We start from the raw sequence: 25,872 nt of genomic DNA, 5'->3' as shown, positions 1-25,872 counted from the left end.
AGTGCTGGGATTAAAGACGTGTGCCACCACCGCCCGGCCTGTGTTGGGTTTTCTTTCATAGAGCTCAGCTTGGAAACCCCAAAGCCTTGGTGGCCTCTCAAAGAGGTTTCCTCGCCCAGCCTAGACCCCAGGCCCTCCACCACACATTTCCATTGCTTCTCCAATAAGAGGATATCCCTTGTCATATAGGCAGCCGAGACCTCAGCTGCTCAAATACAGAGGGTAGATCCCCTCCTTTCATCGATGCCAACTGGCACAGAAGGTGGTGGGTCTACCCAGGAGAGGGGAGCCTTCAGGTGAGGGCTCTGCCCACAGGAAGGGGTGCTCAATCCCTGAGCAGGGCCTCCAGCAGCCTTATTTTTACCATCTTTGCAATGGTCACCAATTAACTGTTAAGTGGACCACAGTTACCTAAAAGTCCTCCAAGTTAAGATGGCCTGTCCAGTGTGGGTGAGCGGACAGTGACCTCTCCTAGTACTGGGTTCTAGACTGCACAAGGCCCTCCTTTGATGCAATTGTCCCAGGAGGGGACACTGCTTAGCTCTTTCCTGATAGGACAGAGATTAGGGACTTGTCCAAGACCATTCAGGAATGAAGAACCAAGGGCAACATAACTCCAGAGCCTGACCTGGCCGAGCAAAGCAATCTGACCACCCTCACACACACACAGGAAGCCTTTTGAGAGCGATTTGAGAAAGAAGGTGAGGAGGGAGGGTGGGCTAAGGGTATGAGATTTAAAATATGACAGATTAAAGCTGGGTGGGGAGGCTCACATCTGGAATTCCCACACTTAAGTGGCAGAGGTAGGAGGATGCTGTGAGTCTAAGACCAGCCTGGGTTAGAGTGAGCTCCAGGCCAGCCTGGGCTAAGAGTGAGACTGCCAAAAAAAAAAAAAAAAACAAAAAACAAAAACCAACCAAAAGGCAAGAAAACAAAATAGAATATAAGAATTGAGGTTTTGAGGTTCTAAGATCACTCCATCATTTACCAGCTGGGTGACCTTGGGGTTTAAAAAAAAACCAAACATTTTTTGAATGCTGTTTGCCTATCTGGGAAGGGGTTCTATGAACAGCTCCACTGCAGGGGACAGAACATACAGAGAGTTTCAGTGACAGTAAAGCAAGCCACAGTGTGAGTTCAGGTGGCAGAGGCAAGCAGATCTCTCAATTTAAGGCCAGACTGGTCTATACAGTGAATTCTAGGCCAGCTGGGGATATACAGTAAGACCCTGTCTCAAAACAAAAACCAAACCAAAACAACAACAAAAAACCCCAAAAGAAACAAGAACAAACCAGGCCATACCCAGCTGGCCAGGCCACACCCCTCAGGGCTCCCATTGTGAATCTGCAAGGCCCACCTCCTATTTCCTCATTTCCTTCTTTTTTCACACACTTTCCCACAACTTCCTTACTGCAGTCACCAGTGTGAATAAGGGGCCCAAGGAGGCCTAGAATCCAGCCCTCCAATGTCCCCATAGTTAATCTCCTACCCCCAAAGGGTGGGGGAGGGGCGCTGGCCTGCCTCACCTGCAGGATGGCTGTGCGCTGCTCATTCTTATGCACCTTGGAGGCCAATCTGTTGAACTCAAGGGCCATACGGCCCAGGTGTGTGAAGAGCTGGCTGTGGTCAGGTTCCTCAGCACACACGCTCAGGGTGGTCTCCAGGCGCTGCAAGTGGAGCATGAGGTTGCTGTCTTCTGGGGGTGGGGGCCCCAGCTCCTGTGGGAGCAAGGGGATGATCTTTACCAGGCCAATTCTCCCACTGCTTCCCCATTCCTCATGACTCAGTTTCCCCTGTGGCCTCTGCTTAGCCCAGGGAAATTTTCCAGTTGCACAGGTTCCTTATCTGGAGCTGACTCACAGGGCAGGACCTAGAACTTCCAGGCCACTTACTGGCCTAACAGCACCAGAGCCATCTTCCTCCTACGCTTTGAGTCTTACTGAGTGAGTGCCTGAGGGTAGTCGGTTTACCCTCCCCCAGGCTGGGCATTGTCTCAGCAGTGTGTGGATATCACTTCCCTCCTTCATTGCACAGAGGGAGTCCCTCGCAGTACACACCCCATTTCCATGTGGTTGGGGGGGGGGGGTAAGGGTCTCCCTGGGAGTGGATGAAATACCATCTGATCCTAAGAATCACAGCTACAATATGCCAAAAGAACCCCAACATAGTACAGTATTTTAGGAGAGAGCAGCCCAGGCAGAACAGTTGAGTACGGCTCTCTCCACTCTCTTGAGAACATTCCTACTGAAGTCACTACTCTGATTATGCCCAATCAGGCATAACCATTTCCTTCTCGCTGTATCAGTCCTGGCCTCCCAACCTTCTCCTGCCCAAGCCCCTGTGCCAGACCCCAGGGTTTTATAGGCCTCATTTCTATATATCCTGATCATCTACCCCAAATGCTCTCATACTTCAGCTCCTCCAGACCCCCTCCCCACAAATACTTCAGAGACTCACACAACAGACCTCCTGCAACACTTCAGGGAATCAGAGAGCAGAGCCACAGGGACCTCGGGGTTCAGGCTGGGACAGTGAAGAACAGTGACAGAGAACTTGTTCACAACAACCCAGTCAGTCTGTGGCAGGGCCAGCCCTACAAACAGGGTTTTCTGACTGCAATGCAGGGCTCTGTGACTTGCTACTGAGCTCTGTGGCAACTGGATTGGATGCTCAGCCCACTCCTTGTCAGCACCATGTTCTAAGAAAGGTGGTACCACTCTCTAATTCTTCATCCCTTCCCCACCACGTCTTCCCACAAAGGACCAAGGCTGTTCTCTGAAGGCTCAAAGTGCTCTTAAATTTCTCCAACTAGCCCACAAGCTACCAGCAGGAGCTAGTGTATTTCTGACGTGGGACAGGCAAGACAGACTGACTTACACAGGAGGGACTTTTACCTCAAGAGATAAGTTACTGGCCCATGGTCACATGGTGAAACCTTTCTGAACAAGGGAATCTTGCCTCCTCAGTGTGTCTGAGTCCTCAAGGACAGAACAGGACAAGAGACATAAGGTCCCAGGAGATGAAACACGGAGGTCCTGCCTCACATTCAGCACTGGCTGACAGAATGATTCTTTCAGCATTAAAGGCTAAATGCCCATCTCTGTTTGTGGGTGAGCAGAAGCACACCAGTCATTCAAGCCCTCAGGACTCGAGGTGGTAGAGACCGCAGCATCAGTGAAGGTGAGGTCATGGAGCACTGGCAGAGCAGCAATTCAAGACTACAGTCTACAGTGGGGCATGTCTGTCAGCACAGGGACTTAGGGATGAGGCAAGAAGCTTGCCTGAGTTCTGGGCTACAGAGGGAGATCTCTCTCACACACACAAACAAAACAGAATAAAGCAAACATTATATAAGAAGGAAGGGAGGGATAAGGAGGAGGAAGGAATGTAAGGTCTCTGACAAATCTTCCAGATCTGTCACAATAGTTCTCCAAGAAGTCTGGCATTTTAATAAAGAACAGAAGGACTGCACGGTTGGGACCAAGGTGGTAAGCACTGCACGGCAGGACTGGGGATATGAGCAGCCCCTGTGAAGCTGGAGGAGTGTGTGCACCCCACACATGAACAGAAAGTTTAACCTCCAACCCACCAGCTCCTGGGAGGAGTCAAGGACCTGCACAAAAGGGTAAATTACTCCCACCACCACCACAAGCACCAGTCGGACCCTTTCCACACCCTCAGGCTTCAAGCGTACAGACCCAAACGGCTGAGTCATCATAACTGATAGAAAGGTGATTGGCCCAGAGGCCAGCAGGGTTGGCAAATGGCCCAGGCTTTCATAACAGTGGGGTACTGTGTGCCCCAAGTTGGGGAAGTTACCAGCAGGGAATTTGCATATGAGAACGAGAAGCATCCCATGCTCTAGCCCCTCTGTGTCCCCCATGTAACTCCAGGGGACCCAAGGGATCTGAGTGGCCCCAGTGCCTGTCATGCAGGGGGCAGGTGACAGAAAGGAAAGCGGAGGACATGCTCAGGGGGCTTGCCTGTGCTCACCATCATGTTCCTAGGAGGGCTGCCAGTTTGGGGTGGAGAATTCTGCTCCTCAGTGGGGACCACTTCAAAGTCAGAAGAGGTGCCCTGTGCAAAAAGGGAGTTAGGGGCCTCCCAAAAGAAATAACCTGCCCCCAATGAAGAACAGTGAGGGGACAGAAGGGCAAACATTTAGAGTTCCCAGAGACGACCAGTCACACACCATTCACATGAAATCACCCAGGACTCCACACAACTGCCATCACCCACCTTGTGATCTGAGGTCATACCCCTCCCCTCCATGGCCATTACTTTATCTGTGAAAGGGGTGTGGGGAGAGCTGACCTTGAACCACTATTATTTATTTATTTGCTCACTGTGTGTTTGTGTGGGCAGAGGGGGAGGGCGTGTGTGTACACGAGTGTGTGTGTGTGTGTGTGTGTGTGTGTGTGTGTGTGCGCGCGCGCATGCGCTGATGCCACAGCACATGTGTGGAGGTCAGAGAACAAGTTTGGGGAGTTGCTTCTTTCTTCCCTGTGGGTTCTGAAGATAGAACTGAGGTTTTTGAGCTCAGACTTGATAGGCAACCACTGCACTGGCTCAAGGATTCTACATTTTAAAATGTTTCATGAGCTTATTCTTCAGAGCCACTCATGGAGCGGCCGAGAGGTTCACATTCTCTTTGGACAGATGAGAAGACCAAGTGCATAGAGTCAGTTAACACACATGGCGTGACTCTGCACAAGATGGCAGATCCTGCCAAAGCAACCAATCCATCTCCTAGGCTAAGTGTCTCTAGCTCACTCCTGGGTGACAGCAGCCATTACAGCCACCACTAAGGAAGGTCCAACACTGCCCATGTGAACCCAGCCCCAGAGGTCTCCAGGAGAGAACCGACCTGAGAACCCCCAGGATGGGTCAACAATGCAGAAAGTGTCTCAGGATGCACCCCAAACCGAGGTGGCGGCTAGCCAAATCTTTCATTTTTTCATTTCACTATCCATTCCAAGCAGACTTTACTGGTTGTTCAATCACAATAGGCCGATAGTCCATCCGAACCTGCATTTGGTTCCCTTAAACCTGACCACGGGCTGGGGAGATAGCTCAGTGGGTAGAGCCTTTGTTACACCAGCAGAAGACCTATGCTTGGATTCCCCAGAACCCACGTAAAAAAACATGTCTGGGCATCCGTATACTGTAACCTCAGCACTGGATTGGACAGAGACAGGAGGATCATTGGAGCTTGCTGGCCAGCCGGCTATCTGAAAATGTTCACTGAAGAGACTTACGGGGTAAGGAAGAGAGTAGTAAAACAGGACACCTGATGTCCTCCTCCTCTGTCCTCATAAGCACACACTGGCATACACTCCCTTCCTGCATACAGTACACACACACACACACACACACACACACACACACACACACACCCCAAAACCCCCACAAAACAAAATAAAAACCCCCAAACCCTCTTGACCGGCAGATTATCTAGCTTCTCCTGTCCTGAGATGGTGTAAGACAGATGGGAGAAGCCAGCCCAGGTGGTCACTAGTCACAGCCACCATGACCCCATGTGGTCTCAGCCCTGCTAGAGAAGACCTCCCCAGACGTGACCTTGGAAAAGGCTCTTTTCTCTTCACCATCTGAAGGCTCCTCAAGGAACTGCCCTAGGACAACAAGCTAAACTTCTCCACTGAGCCTGCAGGCCATGGTTCCCAAGCCTCTTGGCAGTGTGTGTGTCCCATTGGTGAGCACATTACATAGATCAGTAAATGAGAGAACTTCCTCGTCAGATCAGGGCCTTACGGTCATATTAACTGTAACTTTCATCTCAAAATGGTAAGCTGACCCCTCCCAGCGCTCTGGACTAACGTGAGGTGGGAAGAGCTTCAGGCAGCCAGTCACAACTCCAAACGTAACTTACATTTGATGGAGTCTTAGAGGCTGGTGCTGACTTCTCCATGGAGTTTTCGGTGGTGTTGGTGGTGGTGGTCGTGGTGGCGGTAGCATGTACCTGGACCTGTGCATCCTGTCCTGGAAAATCAAGACTATGAGTAAAGAAATCCAGACGGGAAGAAACTGAACCCAGCCCACAGTAATGGAAGATCTCTCACTGAGTTCTCTCTTGATCTGGAGAAAAGGGAGGCTGTCCCTTTTAGACAAGAAGTCTGGTGAAATGACGGACCTGAGTAATGTGGACAGAGTCTGAGCAGAGACCCTCTTCCCAGCCTTCTTAGGAAAACTCCAAGGTGCCCATGGTTTCCTGTTACCCTAGATGTACCTCAGGGATATGGACAGAATTTTCAGTTAACCAAGTGTTTTCTTTTGGGTTTTGAGAGAGACTCATATAACTTAGGCTGACTTCAAACTTGGTTTCGTGTAACTCAGGCTGGCCCCAAACACAGTATGCAGCTGAGGAGGACCACCAAACCCAGACTCCAGGATTACAGGTGTGCCAGCTGAAGATGGAGCGAATGCAGGGCTTTGCACAGGCTAGGTGAACGCTCTACCCACTGAACTACAGCCCCCTCTGTGGTGTTCTCATGGCAGCCCTGTATTACTCCTGTTTTAAAGAAAGGAAGTCAGTGACTCTGTTAGCAACTGTAAAACCTGGACTCAAATGCAGTTCAACTTCCTTACTATTGGGGGCCCCTGCTGCAGAAGCCTTGTGAACATCTCCCCATTGCACTGGGAATGGACCTGGCACCAATCAGACACTGAGAATTAACAACTGACTGGGCCAGTGAGGACTAGAATGCCCCTCTGACAACAGTGCCACAGGCTCTGGCACCCCCAGGTTAACATGCTGGGCCTCAGGCTTCCTTATTACGAAACAGAAGTCGTGGGGGGGGTGCAGAGAATGTCTAGCTCCTATGCATGGGGGCTGGGCCTGCGCACAGCAGCTGTGGACTCAATAATCAATGCTGATATCAATGCTGATAAAGCCCTAAGGCTGTTTCTTTGGTGCCAGGGACCACTGTGATGGATCACAAACAACAGGCATCAAGAGTGTTGAGCCACTAGGGTCATCTGAGGTTCCTTATAGGACTGACCTTCTATGGGTGCTGTGGCCAAAAGATGTGCACGGGAAGATGGTATGTATGAGGAGGGGTAGGCCTTCTGGGGTTCAGGGCCTCGTCAGTCTAGGTTCCGAGAAGGCAGGGGTTCTGAATTTTTTGGTACCTGTGAGCTCAGTCAGGGGATCAAAAGAGCCCAAGGAAGGCGTAGGTGGCGGCGGCGGCAGTTCACTGTCCTTGACCAGCTCTTCCGCCTTCTGTCGGAGCCTGGATGCTTCCATCTGCGACTCTTCCAGAAGTCCCCCTAGAGTAACAAGGTGAAGAAGCATACAGATTTACCCAGCCCAGTGCATGGCTCTCCCCATTCCCCTGCTAGACCTGGCCATGGACTGACTTCATTACCACCATGGCTATATGAGCTATAAGTCCACACTTATGCTGCCTCCCTCCCCAAAACAGGTTATCATAAGAATAGTCTGGCTGTGGGGCCTAAAGAAACCTCCTACCTCTGGCCTCCTCTTCCTGTCTACCTCTCCCTCCACATCTGCCCACCCCCAGGCAGAAAGTGAGAGGTTCTTGAGGGACTGCCTACATTCTAGGCCTCAGTCTCCCTTCTGCAGGTGGAGAAAGGAAAACCCTCCCTACCCCCAACCACCGCTATCCCAAGTGGTTTCTGCCAAGCAGGGAAAAAGCACTTGGAAAGCCAGGGTGCTAGGTCCTCCACACCAAGCTTGAACACAAAGAAAGTGACTTCCAGACATAGTGCGAGGAGAGTGAGAGGAAGTGAGTGATGGCTCTGCTCCAAGAAGAAGTATGCTGTGCAGTGGTCAGGAGTGGGCAAGGATGGAGGGATGGGCTGGACAGTGGGGGTAGCTTGAGCAGAAGCTGGAGGAACAGAGCCAAGGGCCCTGCTGCACTGAGCTCTGGGCCAGCTCTGCTCCTGGCCAGGCATCCAAGCCCAGGGTTCTGGGGGTGCCCTGGCACACTGGCTCTCCTCATCTCTCATATTTCACTTCTCCAACAGGTCGAGACCATTCTGGCTCCAGGTCCACAAACTGAGCCTTGTGCTCTTCTCCTCATGCAAGCTTCCCTCTTGGTCTCTCAAGGACACCCTTTGGGGTGGGAGAAGTCAGGGCTGGGAATGCTATCACCAGGCCACAGAGTGCACAAAGATGCCAGGGGCTAACACTGGGTCACAGGGACAGCAACGTGATGGGCAGAGGCACCTGCCAGCCTTTGTGAGGGGGCTAGCATTGCAGGCTGCGGGAAGAGGGACAACAGGGGGAGGGCACGGTCTGCTTTACCTAAAGTCTTTATCCCTTGTATTTGTCCCTTCAGCCGGGTATTCTCCAACACTAGGCGTTCAAAAGCTGCTGATGCCTCTCCCAGAGGCGTGCTGCCCCCTGGGTCGTAGATCCGGTAGGGTCCTCTCCCTTCCATGAGGGTAAGTCAACCCCTGCTGTGACGGCCACCTGGCTGTAGGGACAATGGCAGACATCAGAGGGCTGGCCAGGCCCTTAGGTCATCTTTTCTGGGGATGATGTTCTAGTCTGCCACAGCTCCAAAAAGGAGTCCCCATGATCCAGAACAGAACACTCAAGTCAGGCTGGCCTGAGCCCAGCACTGCAGAGTACAGCAGTCCCTTCTGAGTATAACTGGAGCAGCATCCGCTCCTTTCAGCAGGTGCTCTATCCACACTGTGGCTCATTTGCAATGGTAGTAAAATTAAGTGTTGGGTGAGATAGAGAATCTGGCAAGGAGTCAGGAGAGGCCTGAGTGTCTGTCCGCTTGGCCCCTCCCAATATCTACCACATACCAGCAAAATATACAGCACTCAAGTAAATGGCTTGGTCATAAACTCACTATGGGGATGGGAGAGCCCCTCTTCCTCTCCTAGAGGGGAAATGTAAGTCCTAAACAATGATCTCTAAGTTAAGGAAAAGACCCTGGCTAGGTTCTAACACACTGTTAACTTTCTTCTTGGTCTTCAGTCCTGACTACTCTGTCCCATTCAGTTCCAAGCAGAAGAATTTCCCATCAGACCACTGGGTAGCACACTTCCTGCTGTAAGCTGTTGTTGTATATCTGCTTTATTTCATTTAAAACCACTCTGTAATTACTGTAGACTCCTGTGGCTTAGCAAAGCAACCTTCATTCATTCATGCTCACATTCATTCAAACGACTTCTGGGGTTCAGGTGCCAGGTAGTAGTCTGGGTGTGGGGTACTGGGCAATAATTCCAAAAGACTTCCATGGGGAATGGGAAACTCAGGATTTAGGGGTACTGAACCACTCTTTTGACCTCCACAGTGTTCACTAAAGACAAGCATGCAGCAGGGTTAGTGACAGTGACTTCATTATCCTTTGCTAACTGAATGTTTGTCTCTGATGTATTCTGCCAGGGGCCCAGCAATCCTCATTTTATAAAGCGACAACGGAGACCACTGAGCCTAACTCTTCAGGCAGAGAGCAAGGCCAGTGTGTGGGCATCAGATGCAGAGCTTTGCCTGGATGGGCCATAGTTCCTACTCCGTCTAGGTACACAAGATGGGGAGTCATAGCTCCCTTAACACAGGCCACCAAATAGTCTCTAGCTCAGTGGTTCTCAACCTTCCTAATGCTAAGACCCTTTAATACAGTTCCTCATGTGTTAGTGAACCCCAACCATAAAATTATTTGTGTTGCTACTTCGTAACTGTAATTTTGCTACTCTTATGAATCATAATGTAAATATCTGTGTCTTCAGATGGTCTTAGGCGACCCCTGTGAAAGGGCCATTCAACCCCACCCCTCCAGGGTCATGACCCACAGAGAACCCTGCTATAGCTATTTCCTTCAGTATAAGAACCATCAGCCATGCACGCCTTTAATTCCAGCACTCGGGAGGCAGAGGCAGGCGGATCTCTGTGAGTTCGAGACCAGCCTGGTCTACAGAGATAGTTTCAGGATAGGCTCCAAAGCCACAGAGAAACTCTGTCTCAAAAAAAAAAAAAAAAAAAAAGAACCATCAGCCGTCTTATGCTGGGGATGGAGCAGGGCCTTATACACGGGACTCCCCTAACACAGCCACACCCACAGCCCCATAAGCATCAGCCGCGTTTACCAGGTGTAGCTGTAGAACAACTGGGCCAGAAGGAAAAAAGGAAGCTTGACAAGCACCCCACCCCCACCCCAAGGTTGACAAACAACAGCTGAACACCCACTGCAGAGGTACCCACTCCCTGCTGGGCCCTGTGAGGCAAAGGACAGATGCCCACACACGAGCACTGCTAGCTAGGAGGGACTTTTTTTAACCTAAAAGGTCAGCACACACTGCGGAATGGCAAACACTGATGTGCTCTTGAGCAAAAGGAGACGATGTGGGTGAAGCACTAGGTAGAAGCTCGGCACTCAGACCACCAGCCCTCATGAGGGGCCTCCTTTGCTCGCCCATGCTTGTCACCACGTGACTGTGCCCGGCTGGAGCCAGCACCTGTCCACTAGCCTAACACCTTCCTGGGCAGAAACAGGCTTAATGTATCTCTGTATTCCTGTCACAGCACAGGAAGCGGCGGTGGGGGGAGGGGGGGTAGGAATAGAGTTCACAAAAAATGGGGAAACTGAGGCTGGGGCCACCCTGAATGGCAAGTAGCTCCAGGTGGCCTGGGTTCCCAGTCTCATTTCCCAGGGTTCACAGTAGACTCGGAGTCACTGTTATGGGGCAGTCTGGTCACTTTCTTCTCTGTGTGGCTTTCTCAGTAGATAAAGCTCCACACAGGCAGGAGCTTTATCTGAAGAGCCCAAGGCCAGGGCTTCAGAAAGCAGTGAATGCACAGGTCCAACACATATCACCTATTCCAAGGCCTAGAGCCTGAAGTTCGGAATTTACCCTACCTCCCATGGGCCCATGTTTAAAACAGCCAGCCAACCCAGCCACCATCACTGGGCACGGTGGCGAGGTGCCAGCCCAACACTTCTAGAATCAAAACTGGAATCACTGCCACTGTCTCCCAGAGATGCCCAGACAAGGCCAGGTGGCAGGCTAGTATGCAGGAGCTGACAAGTGAGGGGTTCATAGGAAACACGACCATAGTGGACAGGGAATGACCCCACCATGGCCTTTGGGGAAGACAGAGCTGGAGCAGGGGTCAGGCTCCCTGCAAGGTAGCAGACTGAGGAGAAATCCCAGAAAGGAGTGGCCTGAGAGATGACAGGAGAAAAATTGTGAGGGTTGAATGGCTTCCAGCCAAGCTCTGGCCCAGTGGCTAGGGCACAGAAGGGTCAAGGGACTTCCAAGGACTCTCCACGAGAGCTCTTCCAATACAACAAAGCCAGTCTCACCCCCAGGCAGAAGACACTCATAGGGAACTAACTGTCAGAGACTAAGAAGCTGATCAAGAGAGGAGGTATGGTCCCCAGAGACCAGAGCAGGGGACAAACAGGAAGATCAGAGCCTGCCTTCATGAGATTCTGCCTCCAGGTCCATTCAGGGCCTGGTGCAAGGGGGCCAAGGCCACACAAAGGCCAATTTCCTTGTGGGTCTGGCTGCAGACTATTAACCAGGGCCCAGGATGAGGCTGTACCGACCACCTATATAGATGCCACTATTCAGCAAGGGACCTTCCTGCAGCGGGGACACCAACATCTTGCCCAAATCAGAGACAGATACTGATAAAGAGGCAGCCAACTCAGACCTTCTTAGGTAAGCCCTGGGCTGGTGAGTGGCTCCCCATGACAGCCCCTGAAATAGATCTGGGGCTTCATGACAGAACTAGAGAGGCCTGGTTTTAGGACAGAAAAGAGCATTGTAGTGAAGCGAAGCTGTAACATGGGACGCTCTGTGGCTGAGGAGCAGCTAGGGGTGTACATGGGGCAGTAGAGTGGGCCCCCATTCCTGACCCACTTCTGGAAGAGAGGGTTGGGAGGAGAGAGTCCCACTAAATTCACATTCAGCTCCTGACTGGCTCAGAGTGCCTGGCCACTGCCATGTTCTCACGACTGAGGAAGTGGGAGTAGGCACCAGGAAGGATGGGGTACTGAACCACAGGGAAGGGCTCCATGACCCCCAAAGTCATGCTAATTTGCATAGCCACTGACATTTATAACGTTCTAAGTCTCAGGCATTCTTCTTTCACTTGACTGTCCCAACAGTCCTGGGAAGAAGGCAAGATCTTGAAAGACAAGATCACCAAGCTCAGCTTGGGGACTTAAGTCCCACTAATGTCTCTGGTTTCTGACTGTATTGGGGACAGCTATGCCCTATAGCCCTGGAGGCAGTGAAGGGAATGGCTCCAGCACATCAAATCATAGTGGCAAAGGTCTATGTCTCAGCAGAGGCATAGCTGTGAGATATGCCAGCAGATGTGGCCAGAACACAACACAGGGACAAGGGAAACTCAGAAAAACAACAACAATCCTGCCTGTCCCCTCCTCTGTTGTTCTATGACCTTGGCCTCCTAACCCCTTATGCAAGGGGGGGGGGGACGTGCATGAGACAGACAGAAGCTGCCTGACTAGAAAGCTGAGTGCCGTTCTAATGGCCAAAGGATGAGAGGGACCCAAGCCTGCAGAGCAATTGCAGGGCAGAGAGCAGAGGAGATGGAATACTGGATGCATAGATGTACAGCTGTAGAAGCAGGAAGAAGGTTCCACTCAGGACCAGGGAACATGAGAGAAACAGGCCATGCACTAGCATGGTCTTGTATTATCACACTGCACTCTGGGGCCTCACCTGTCCCGGGCCCTGCTCTGTCCACCCTGCAGCTGTGGAATGTTGGGTCAGTCACTTATCCATTCTGGCCCCAACTGCTCTTCCGTAAAACAGGATTATGAAAATCTACCAGGCTAAGGTGAAGACATAGTGGTAGCGGTTCTCACTTCTGACTTTATTTCCCAACCATGATTTACTCAACAAGAAAACATGTTTCAGAATGAAATAACCAATATAACGAGTAGGTGGTTCCCAACTCAGTAAGTTGCACACTGTAGGTATTCAGCAAAGGGGATCCCACCACTATGCCCAGCTGACCTAAGAACTGTCCCAACACTCCATCCTTGGTTGCTTTTTATTTTTATTTTGTTTGTGTGTGTGCGCGCTTGTGTGTACAGGCATGTATGAGTGTGGTGTGAGTGTGGGTACTGTTGTGCGTGCATGCACCAAAGGGTCAACATTCTGTGTCATTCCTCAGGAGCTGTCTACTTTTCATTTTTTGAGGCAGGGTCTCACACGGGGACCTGTAGGTTCAATGACTAGGCTAGGCTGGGCAGTGAAGGAATCCCCGGGGATCTGCCTGTTTCCTCCTCTGGAAATACAGGTAAGAGCCGCCAAGCCCGTTTTTTTGTTGTTGTGTTTTGTTTGTTTTCAAGACAGGGATTCAAGTGTAGTTTTGGAGCTTGTCTGGAACTCACTCTATAGACTAGGCTGGTCTCGAACTCACAGAGATCCACCTGCCTCTGCCTCTTGTGTGCTGGGATTAAAGGCGTGGGCCACCATTGTGGGCTCTAGGAATTAAACTCAGTCCTTTTTATGTTTGTGAAGCAAGCACTTTACTTCCCCAAGCCCTGCTACTTGTTTATGTACTGTGGTGCTGAGGATGGAACCCACATGCTAAGCAAGCACTCTGTCACTCAACTACATCCTCGGTTGTTCTTAGTATGAGCCTTACTATGTAGCTAGCCTCAAACTCACAGACCTCCCTGTGCCTTCTGGGTCTTGGGATACAGCCATGTGCCACCATACCTAGTGCTCTCTCTCTCTCTTTCTTTCATGTCAGCCTTAAACTCCCCATGTAGCCAAGGACAACACTGGATTCCTGATTCTCCTGCCTCCACTTCTCTAGTACTGGATCACAGGCATGTGCCAAAATGCTTCGCTGAACTGGATATTCCCTAAGGTTTGTCCTAATTCTAACAGTTCAGGATTTACTACTTCCACAGCCCACCCCTTTCTGACCTTAACAGGACTATCATCTGTCCCCAGCTCTAGCCTCTACAGCCTGAGGGATTCTAGACTCACCAGTGAGTGAGCTCATTCAGGGACATACACACACACACACACATACACACACATACACACACATACACACACATACACACACACACACACAGAGGGGGAGCAAAGGCCTTGGGCTGATGGCTGTTTGCAGGTCCAGCTACGACAAGACACGCAGGGCTTCAGCCAAACCTGGGGACTGTGCCCCTCTAGCACAGCACACATTCCTCCCTGGGCTCTCTTCCCTCTCCTGTGCTGAATCACTACAGAAGGAGTCCCTACTGTCCTCTTGATACTTGGTTCACAGCACTTGCCTGGAATGTCAGCTGGGTTTAAAGTGACACACAAAAGGAGTGCTCAGAAGGGTGAGGTAAGGAAATGAAGTGGCTGGTTCAGCACCACCACGCGCCAGGTGCTGGCTGAACCATTACAAACCACCTCATCCAGAGTAAACATGCTTACCCCTGCTTTCCAGCAAGGAGATCAAGCCACCTGCCTAGACAGCAAGCAGGAGCAGACTCAGAGGGGTTAAGCTATCTGCCTGAGGATACATAGCTTGTTGTGTGTCAACAAACAATCTAGCTTCCAGTGCCCAGGGAGGAAGAGGCAGAATCCCAAAAGGAAGAACCCAGGCTCTGGCTTCCATCTCTGTCTACCCTGACCTGGAGTCACCTGGGCTCAGCATCTCAGGCTGGAAGGCAGCAGAGGAGATGGGGTTCTGCGAGACTGAATTTGGCACTTGGCACAATGGTGCCTGCACAACCGCTCCCAATTCTACTTCTGATGGCTTTTACATCCTGGGTGCCAATGGAAGAAGAAGTCACTTCTCTCAAGTCAGTCTAAAAGGTCTGGAACCTCAGGGCATTGTCCCATTACCTGCCAATCCAGTATCCTGCAGCAGGCCCTGGAACAGGACACAACGCTCAGGTATTGCCTCACAATCAGACACACAGGGACTTTTGCTTCCACAAAAGTACAGACAGAGCCCTGGCAGTTACGTTTTTTACAGTTGAGACATATACATTAAAAAAGTATCTGCTGGGCTGGAGAGATGGCTCAGTGGTTAAGAGCATTGCCTGCTCTTCCAAAGGTCCTGAGTTCAATTCCCAGCAACCACATGGTGGCTCACAACCATCTGTAATGAGGTCTGGTGCCCTCTTCTGGCCTGCAGACATACATACAGACAGAACATTGTATACATAATAAATAAATAAATAAATAAATATTTTTTAAAAAAAAGTATCTGCTATAGTCGGACAGTGAACGTCCCCCAAAGCCCCACATGTTATTAAGTCTGATCCTAGGGTACCTCACTCCCTTTTCTTTCTGTTTCATGACTGAGGTGAGTGACCTTGCTGTCCGCTGTCCATCCCTCCCCATGTACTCCCACTGTGCTATGCTGCCTTACTGCAGGCCCAAGGCAATCACAACTGTCCAGAAGCAGTGCCCAAACCACCCAAACTGTGCGGTAAAACTGGCCTGTCCTTAAAGGACAGCTGTGTCCTTTACCAATGCTGTCACCAGCCTGTGTGTCACAGGCCGAGCTGAGAATCAAGCCCTGCTGTAGAGAAGCAAGCTGGGGGCCACTTCCCTTGTCCAGTGTGCTGGAGCTAACCCACCCAGTGAACCTCTATCACAGCTTCTAGAGATTTCTGCATTGGACCACACAGGGGCTGGATGGAAAGTGGACTGTTGTTTGCTTCATAACAGCAAAAATATCCTGAATGGCCATCGAAAGGGCATTGGCTTAATAAACCAAGGTGTAGCTGATGTGTGGAATGCATAGGAAACAAATCCATGGGGTTCACTGCTTTGTGAAGATACAGAAAAATGCCCATAAAATAAAAAGTCAAGTGCCGATTATGTATGAACAAGATTTCCAGGGCACATACCCTAAGTGTGCATCCAAAAAAGAAGGAAAAGAAAAAAAAGGTTGCAAGGATACATGCCAAGCACTGCTGACTGGCTGACAACCATAGAAAAGGCCCCGACGGAGGGCTGCTGTCTTCTGAAGCCTTTCCTTAATTCCTTGTAGGGGAAATCTAGACTCATATGCAATTGGTGGGGAGGGGAGAAGACAATTTTTACATAGGCAGGGGTTGTCCATCTTTCCTTTCTCAGCGCTTTGAGACAGGGTCTATATAGCCCAGTCTAGCCTCTTTATTTGTTATAGCCAACGATGACCTTGAGCCCCGATCCTTCAGCCTCCACTTCTAAACTGCAGGTAGCCACAGAGGTCAAAAGGGGGAAGAGAAAATCCTGACTGCAGGTGTGTACCCAAGGCCAGGAACAAGCGCAAGAAAGGGCAGCACAATCCCTGCTCTGCTCTCTGAGAGCCAAATCCAGAGGGTAGGGCCTAACCCAAGGCCAGATCTCAAGGATAAAAGTGGAGCCTAAATCACAGCATTGCATCACAGGCCTGGTCTGAGCTTCTGTTACCAATAAGCCAAGTCAGCAGCCCCGCTACCAGGCCCACTGCCCTTCATACCCTCCCCCCTCAGCTAGGGTCCAGAATTGACAAGGGGTGCTACTGAGCCAGGAGGCCTCAACCATCAGCTGAGAGGCCAACCTTAGGACAAGAGGGATGGCATCTGGAATAGCCTGTCTCTCGGCGCCCAAATACCACAGCTGACTTATGCAACCCTGTAACTCCCCTTTCAGAGGAAGATGCCAGTTTTTGTGAACTCTCCTTATACCAAATATGGTGGGAAGAGAATTTAGACTCCGGCCTCTCTCTGCTGCCTCCCCAGGGCCTGTTGTTCTGTTTTCCCTATGGGAAATGCTGTGTGAACCAAGTTGGAAGCACAGAGCTGTCTGCAAACCTCAATGTGAAACCCAAACAGGAGTCACTGTGGCTATGAAAAGGGCCAGAGAAAGGAAAGCTAAATCAGATGCTCATCTCAAAGGGCAGCAAAGGGCCCACAAAAGGAAGAAAACGGATCAATACACTGTGGCTGTGGCGAAGCCTCGAGGAATATAGCACAGCAGTGAAAATGAATGGTGCGGCTGGTAGGGTACAAACTTGGACGACTCTTTCATATGCAGATTGTGTTGGAATGGGACCGTGAGAAGGCTCAGAACACATCTGACAACATATAAAGCAAGGTTACACACTGGTCAGGGATGCATGCACACATTCATATATAAGTTGAAAGAAACATGAAAGAGAACTGGGGAGAGGGCTTAGACATTCAAGTGCATACCACACGAGCATGAGAACCTCTGGTTTATCCCAGAACACACATTTGGGGAGGAGGGCGCCAGTGACATGGCCAAGAGGTTAAAGGTGCTTACTCCCTAAACTGGAAACCTGACTTTGATCTCACCATATGACAGAGGAGAGACCCAAGCCCTTTATAAGTTGTCCTCTGGCCTTCACACAGACATAATAAATAAATGTCATCATATATTTACAAAGTCAGAAGGCAAACATGATGGGCATGATGGCTCACACTAGCAATCCCAGCATGAGTGCAAGGCCAGCCTGGGGGCATTGCCTGTAATCTCAAGTTGAGGAGCTGGACACAGATAAATCCCCAGAACAGTCTAGCCTAATGGGTAAGTCCTAGGCCAGGGGGAGAGAGAGCCTGTCTCAGAAAAACACAGCACCCAGTGGTGAGCCAAGGTTAGCCAAGTGAAGATCAGGGTTGGGGAACCTAGAACAGCGCAGTTAGTTATGGAAGGAGTGGAGACCAAACTGAGGGCCCTGACTTAGGGGTTCCTCCACACTACAAAGGCCAACTCTGGCTTCAGTGACTCCTCATCTCCACCCCCCAAGGCTGAGGCCTTGGTCTGTCCGCCCTTGTGCTCTGCAGGGAAAATGTTCGTTCATGACTCCAGGCTCAGGGAACAGCCTGGGGACAAGGCCAGTGAGGAAAGGCAGCCCTGCAGGGACAACAATCAGAAAGGAGCCAGCGAGGCCTCAGCAGTTGCTCTTTCCAGTCACTGGGGTGACCGTCCAGTGCAGGTCACAGGAAGAACACAGAGAACTAATTTCCTGCAGCAGCCTAGTGGCTGCCAAGTTCTGCTGTGGCTGGAAACATGACACCTCTCCTGAGGGTCAAGGTGGACAGGGTCCAGCAGAGGGGCATGCAGTGGACATCAGCAGGAGGCACAAAAAGACCTGGCCCAGCTGGATCCAACGAGGACCGTCCAGTGAATGGACAATGAGAGTCCAATGGCTTGGTTGTCACCATTTGGACCATTCATTTCATTTGGATTTTTGAGACAGGATCTGGCCTTGAACTTGAAACATTAGCAAAGAATGACCTTGAACTTCTGGCTCTCTTACCACTACTTCTGAATGGTGGAATTACAGGTGTTCACTAACACACCTGGTTTATGCAATACAGAGAACGGAACCAAAGAATTCACTCATGGTAGGTAAGCACCCCACTAACTGAGTCAAATCCTAGGCCCAACATTTGGGACAGAGCAAAGGACAAGTCATTCAGAAAGCACAGAACACAGGCCAGTAGACGGCTAGAGGTGGGTTATTCAGAAGCCTGGGAAGTGAGGTCACTTGCCACCTGTGACTGAGATTCTAACAGCTTCAACAATAACCTCAGCCAGTATGCAGAGAGATCTGCAGGGTGATACTGCCATCCCTTGGAGCTGGGTGAGGAAGCAAGGGGGGTGCAGCATCCTTGACTACACCAGGAGCCATCACAGTGGGGTAACATGGACACTCCCATGCCTGGAATCTTTGGGGGTCTTGCCCAGCCCAGCAGACAACTCTCCACTAAACACAACCTCACTCCATGTCTGTCACATCCATTCAAACCCTAAAAGGTCCAGGCCCTACTCTGTATGTCACCATCTTTCCATGACCTACCCTTAACATCACCTCCCCTGAATGACTTCAGATCCTAGGTATATCCATGATGGCTAGCCTTATTCACTGTCCACTGGTCCATGATGCTGTCAGGAAGAGCTCTGAACCAGGCCCTCACACACAGGTGTGGCCTAAACAGCCCCCAGCTGAAAGCTCAGAGGAACATCAGAAAACATAGCCTCCAGTAATCCACCCCAGAACTCACTCAGCAGACCAGGCTGGCCTTGAACTCAGAGATCTGCCTTCGGTGGCCTCCTGAGCACGGGAGCAAAAGCCTGCACCATCATACCACACACCACTCACAAATACGCTTATTTTAGATCATGATAAATGAATGAAAAAAAGTAGTAATATGACAGAAAGTGAAAGGGGGGCTATTTTGCATAGGAAGAACAGGGAAGGCCCCTCTGAGAAGGTGACATTTGAGCTGAGACTAAACAGATAAGGAAAAACCAGCCATGGGAAGGGCTGGGAACTGTGTTCTGGGCACTGGGATGGCAGGGGTTGAGGACTCAACATGAGAACAAGCTGAGTGCACACACAGCTTGGAAAAAGCAGGTAGCCTGGCCTACCAAATCGCAGTGGGCACAGAAGCGAGCCAGTAACCGGTGGAGGGAGGCAGACAAACAACCTCTCAAAGCACCATCATACTCAAACCAGGTCGGCCTGACCCAGCCAGGACATCCGGGCCAGAGACACAGCAGCATGGGGGTGAAGGAATGAGTCAGACCCATGGCTTCCTGGGGCCCCAAGAGAGCTGCTATGGGCATCCAGGGAAAGGCACCCACCCCTAGCTATACTGTACCCACACTCACAGCATGCCCACGTGGAGGGGACAACACGATCATATATAAGCATGCAGAACACTCCCACCTGCCGCTCTCAGAGGGACAAGATTAAATGTGTCCACCAAGGGCTGGCCCTAAATATTTTCCAAGGACACAGCAATGGCAACAGTCTAAGCCACTGGAAAAAGAACAGGGCCCCTGGAGATAGGGTGTAGTTCAGCTGATAGAGTGCTTGTCTAGCATGGATGAAACCCTGGGTTCAATCTCCAGTACCACATAAACCAGGATTAGTGCACGCCTCTAATCTCAGCCCTCATATCCCAGCCCTCAAAGGGATGCAGAAGGATCAGAAGCTCAAGATTATTCTCTGCTACAAGTGAATTCAAGGCCAGCCTGGGCTAGAAAGACCCTATTACAAAATAAAACAACAGAGTTTAGAACTGGCGAGATGGCTCAGTGAGAAAAGGTGTGTGCAGCCCAGCCCAATATCCTGAGTTAAAGTCCCAAAACACCACATGGGAGAAGGGAACAGCCAACTCCTCAAAGTTGTTCTCGGACCCCCACATGGGCATGGGCACCTTGGCATGCACTTACCCCCATCTAAGCACAAACAAATATAAAATTAAAAACCAACAACAGAGGGCCTCGCTGAAAACTAATGGCTACTAAACCTGAAAACTACTATCAGGTTGGTCAGAAAGAATAAACGAGAGCCAGGCATGGTGGAACACCCCTGTAATCCCAGCGGATGGAGGACCAGGTCAGCTTTAGCTACAGAGTTCAAGGTCAGCCTGGACTACAAGACTGTCTCCCAAAAAGGGTGAAAAAAGATTAAAAAGTTTTAAAAATTCATCTCACCAGCGTAAGGTTACTAGAATTATCATTATGGGTTAGTTTCACAGGCCATTTGCTAGGGACAAAGGGACACTGAGCCTGCTTGGTTAGTGTGAGCATTCCACTCTCTGAACAAAATGTTCTCCGTCAAGGACCGAAAAAAACCATTCTGAGAGTCCCCTGACTGTCCACTCATGAGTCTGAATTCCCCTCTACCACACCCCTCATTGTTGGTCGCATGAGTAAGAGCTGATCAAATCCCACTTTGACTGACTGTGAAATCAAAATGATGCATCAGGAATCCACACGTTTCCCACACTGTCATTCAGCAAGGGGGTGGGGAACGCTACTGCTGAGACCTTTGCTTCATCCATGAAAGTCCCTCCCTCCCTTTTACCAAAACAGTTCCTCACTGACAGCCCCAAATTCCCACCCACTGCCGGGCACAAGATGAATACATGCACAGCAAACCACTTCCATGCACATGATCTCACACAGAGGCGCAGGAACTTCCCACGGGCCAAACACGACCCAAAGCATAAAAGCCATCTCTCCTAAATCATTCCCAGAAACTCACTGGATCTACCCAGCACCTGTGTACACAAATGCCTCCCGGGCTGTGCAAAATGAGCTCAATAAGGATGGAACAGAGGGCTTTGCAGCCAAACATTCATATCCCGACTTTGCAGCGCACTTGTTATGTGATTACAATCTGCAAGTTGCCTGTGTTCTTCAGCTGGTGAGGTGAAGATATAAAGTAACATTCATGGAGAAGGGGTGGCCACGGAGCCTGAGCACATGAGTTCAATCCCGGGTGGGAATCCACGAGGTTTGGAAAGAGAGAAATGAGTCAGGCAAGTTGTCTGTCCACAACCTTACATGCAAACAATAAATAAATGTATTTTTAAAAGAAGTAATAGTCACCAGGCGGTGGTGGTGCACTCCTTTAATCGCAGCACTCGGGAGGCAGAGGCAGGTGGATTTCTGTGAATTCAAGGCCTGCCTGGTCTACAAAGCGAGTTCCAGGACAGGCTCCAAAGCTACAAGAGAAACCCTGTCTTGAAAAAAAAAAAAAAACAAAAACCATTGAGTTAGAATGAATGTTACAGTTGGATGAGTTTCACACTAAAAATTTAGATCAACACTTGGTTGCATGCCTTTTATCCTCGCACCCTGGAAAACAGCAGGAGGGTCTCTGTGAGTTCGAGGCCAGCCTGTTCGGTGTAGCGAATTCCAGACCAGACAGTACTACACAGCGAGACCTTGTCTCAAAACAAACAAGAAAAGACTATCTGGAAATCGACCAATAAGCGTGGCTATGATGCTGATTTTCGTCATTACGACGTCTATACACCGCAACCCAAACTCTGCTCGTTGGGGTCCGCGGGCCGGTCCCAGGCGCGCTCCGCAGGCGGTACGCATGCGCGCCCGGCCGGCAGTGCGGGCCGGGAGTATCCAAAGCCTGACGAGACGCCAACACCTCACGACGCCGGGACTCCCGTCACTAGCCCTCGCTCCCGGCGCAGGCCCCGGTCTCCTCCCGCCTGCCCAACCCCCCAGCGGCCCCGCTCACCCTACGACGAGAACTTCGGGGCACCGAGCCAGACTCTACAGCCCTAGGCTCCGGTCGGTACCAGGAAATGCTGGGGCCACGCCACGCCCCTGGGAAAGTCCCCGGAGACCGACGCGCCGTCCATCCAATAGCGCCGCGCGCTGGGCGCGCCGGGGGTGGGGCCTACGATGTAAACAGCCGCAGCGGTTTGGCCGGGTGGAGCAGTTCGCGGCTCAAACCTAGGGGACCTCAGGACACTGTGCCGACCACCCAGGTCCAACTCGGTCCATACCTCCTGTTTCCCGGGAGGGCACTAAGCACCGGATGCCAAGTACCGGGTCTGTTCTAGTTCCCAGATGCAGGACCTGCTTTCTCGGCACTTCGGAGGCTGAGGCAGGAGGATCCTGAGTTTGAGGCCAGCCTGAGATCACATTTCACCCCACCACCAGCAGAAATACACACACACACACACACACACACACACACACACACACACACACACACACACGCATATATAATTCTGGCCCAAAAGTAAGGCAATTTAGAAAGACACCTGACGTTGACCTCTGGGCTCCATAGACATGAACATAGCGGAAAGCCTTGACTTCGTAATAAAAGTTTTTAAAACAAGGAGGACAGTAGGGTTTTCAGGAGGAAGATTGAAACATTCTCTGTCACTGGAATTGTTGAAAACGTTGACAGGTCTTCATCTTCTGGACTGGGGATGAGGATTTGGGGGTTATTTCATACATGCCCTCATAAAGAGAGATCTATCAATGGGGACTGTGAGCAGGCACCTACTTAAGCATACGTCTTCTCCAAGGACCCTTCTTTTAGGCTTTCTGTCACCTATGTTCCAGTTACCTCACAGGAGCTGGCAGGTTTGCAAAACGACATTCTAGGTCACATTTCTTATGGAAAGAAGCATGCATTTGTCTTGATTCTGAAGGGAGAGAGGTCAGATTTCCCCAAGAGAGGATGCACAATCACCCTCAGGAGAGGCTGCAGGGGGAACTGGGTCCTTTGTCTTATGTATCAATTCTCCAAAGGTCTGTGTCTCTCTGCCTCTTTTCCCTGTGCTTCTCAATTTGCCTCTTCCTGGAATGTTCACTCCCTAAATCTTGTCCCAGCTCTTCACTCCTACCTACTACCCAGTACTGAGATTTCCTTTAAAAATGAAGTCTCCAATAATTTCCAGTCTGATTGCATACTGCTTCCATTGTTTTAGTAAGATATTTGACCTCAGAAAGTTGAGTGGTTTCATTCTCACAAATGTCCATGATTCCTAGGTAGCCTTTAAAGATTTGAGATTTGGGATTTGAGGCCAGCCTGGTCTAAGTACTAAGTTCAAAGCCAGCCACAGCTTCACAGTAAGACCAGGTCTCAAAACAAACAGAAAAACAAACAAAAAACCCTACCACCAATAAAACCACCTAGGGGCCAGTGAAATGGGTCAGAGTTAGGTAAAAGTGCTTGCTGACCAGCTTGAGGACCTGAGTTCAATCCCTGGAACCCACAAGGTGGAAGGAGACTACTCCTGCAAGTGGAGGAATCTCTATGGGTGGGTGGTTGGGGGTCTCACCGTGTGGTCCCAAACTGGTCTAGACCTCTCCATCCTCCTGCCTGACCTTTAAGTGAAGAGATAACTTTGCATGGCCACACCCAAAACTTTCTTTTCTGTTCTGCTCAACCACTGAAGGTCATCTTCTTACCCTTGTCCGTCTGAGGTTTCACTCCAGAGCTGAGCGCTGCACCACCAGAGCTGCCTTGAACCTCAGTGTTGCTCAAGGCCACACCCATTGACACAATCAAAACCAGAACCCAGGGCCTTAGTTCCACAGAGCTGTGTTGTCTCCACAGTGTCAGAATGGATCTCTCTCTCTCTCTCTCTCTCTCTCTCTCTCTCTCTCTCTCTCTCTCTCTCTCCTTCCCTGGCCTCAAACTTGCAAGGTAGATTGATCCCTTGAACTCCTGATCTCCCGCCCCCACCTCCCCTCTCCTGGGTTGCATGCAGACTTGCACCACCACTGCCCAGTTTATGTAGCACAGGAGACAGAACACAGGACTTCCATGCAGGGCAAGCTCTCTACTGAGCTTCACCCCCACACCTTTTTCGCTTTCTTACAGAAGTACAGGCCCCAACCCCAACCCAGGGTGTACCTCCCCCTCAGGTGTTTGTGAGAATGAGTGTGGTAGAGACAGGCTCGGCACACACTAGCGTCGGAGAAATGATGATGTCCAGATGTGGGCTACACGCATTGATAGATTTCACTGTTAAACCCACCAATGTAATCTTTGGTTCCATCCCCCTAGACTTGGGACTCAGAGCTGGCGAGAGGCAGATGCCCCTAGCCTGGCATCCTCTGCCACCTCCTTAGCCTGGAAGGGAGTTTCCAAGTTGGGAGGTGAGTGACTCAGGCAGGTGGCAACCTCTTACTATTCTAGAGTGTCAACAAGCACCTCAAAAAGCCCCACCTGGGAGGAGAACCACACTGCCTGTGTTTTGTTTTGCTTTGTGCTGAAGAAGACGACGTCCCGTCCTTTCTGCTACTCCCTCCTCTACCAGGGAGGCTCCAAAGTAGCCAAGTGCACACTTCTGAAAACATACCTAGAAAAGACTATGCACAATCAAGTGTCAGAAGCAGGAAGTGGGGGCTGTGACATAAAAGGGTTAGACGATAACATGAAGGAGCTGGGGAAATGGCTAGGGAGCAAGAAGCCTGGCTGCCCAAGCATGCGGACCTGATATGAACATACAGCACTCAGTTCAAAAGTCAGGCGTGGCTGTGTGTATGTCTAAAACCCCGTTGCTGTCGGGCTAGGAGGTGGAGACAGGAGGATTGCTGCAGCTTAGCTGACTACTGGCCTAGCTCTAGGTTCGGTAAGAGACTTTGCCTCAACGGAACAAGGAACAACATGATAAAGCAGGGTACATGATGTTCTCTTTTGGTCTCTACGTATGTGTGTACCTTCCCCCTCCACCGCGTATACAACACACACACACACAGAGTGAGAGAGAGAAGATGGAGTACGTGCTAGTTCTACACTTTTACACAATTCATCTCCCATCCAGTCTGTGACAATCAGGTGGATGGATGCTCACTGGAGTTCATACAGAGCTTCATGCCAGGCTCTTAAGCATCATGTCACAATATCTCACCAGCTAGTAGGACACAGAACGCAGAATGCCAGCCTCAAAAGGATCTGTAGAAATGACCAAACCCCCAACCCTACTCAAGTGATGATATTTGCAATGAAATATGAACAAGAGGACAGAGACATGGCCACCCTTTGTGGGTGGAGCTGCACTGAGGCCAGAGCAAGGCTAGTACTTGCAGCAGGTGTGACCCTGAGTTTTAGATGAATGCTGTCGCAAGCACCTGGGCTCCCCCATGGGAGCACCTGCTTTCCTCCTACATGCTCCAACTGATGGGAGGCACAGCTGCTTGCCTGTGTATTTGTGTATGTGTGTGAGCCTCAGTATGAGTGTGTATGCATATTTGTGTGTGGTTGAGTGTGTGTGTGTGTGTGTGTGTGTGTGTGTGTGTGTGTGTGTGTGTATGTGTACTGAGCATAGGTATGTGGATGTCAGAGGTCAGCCTGGGTGTCGTTACTCAGTAACTCTTCACTAGGTCTCTTACTGGGACCTGGGACCTAAGCTTGCTGGCCAACAAGCCCTAGGGATTCACTTATCTCTCTCCTCCGGTGCTGGGACTATAAGTGGTATCACTATATTCATCTTTTTCTACATAGGCTCTGGAGATTTAACTCAAACCCTCAACTGACCAAGCTATCCCATTACCCCTTCTTTGCTTTTTTGAGTCAGGGGTATCACGTAGCCCAGGTTGGCCTCAAAATCATTGCTTAGTGAGGAAGACGTTTTATTTCTGGTTCTCATGACCCCAGCCAGG

The 25,872-nt window shown here is 50.6% G+C and overlaps 1 protein-coding gene across 4 annotated transcripts in view; it reads right to left on the bottom strand.

The window, feature by feature from the left end:
• Positions 1-22,077, bottom strand: part of Tnip1 (TNFAIP3 interacting protein 1) — a 42,598-nt gene extending 20,521 nt beyond the window's left edge. For 3 of the 4 annotated variants that reach the window (XM_005350056.2, XM_005350055.2, XM_013347434.2), the window contains exons 1-6: positions 21,983-22,077; positions 8,288-8,459; positions 7,150-7,287; positions 5,891-6,000; positions 3,994-4,077; positions 1,527-1,718 (exon numbers count right to left, since the gene is read on the bottom strand). In XM_005350056.2, the coding sequence (XP_005350113.1) occupies positions 1,527-1,718; positions 3,994-4,077; positions 5,891-6,000; positions 7,150-7,287; positions 8,288-8,423 (660 nt within the window). In that variant the 5' untranslated portion in view covers positions 8,424-8,459; positions 21,983-22,077. The remainder of the gene's footprint in view (positions 1-1,526; positions 1,719-3,993; positions 4,078-5,890; positions 6,001-7,149; positions 7,288-8,287; positions 8,460-21,982) is intronic. The other variant, XM_013347437.2, reaches the window with a different exon arrangement.
• Between the last annotated feature and the right edge of the window lie 3,795 nt (positions 22,078-25,872).

This window comes from Microtus ochrogaster, chromosome 7 (assembly GCF_000317375.1).
Source record: "Microtus ochrogaster isolate Prairie Vole_2 chromosome 7, MicOch1.0, whole genome shotgun sequence".
Taxonomy (NCBI): Eukaryota; Metazoa; Chordata; class Mammalia; order Rodentia; family Cricetidae; genus Microtus; species Microtus ochrogaster.
Note: the sequence above shows the minus strand (reverse complement) of the source record. Positions and strands in the feature narration are given on the sequence as shown.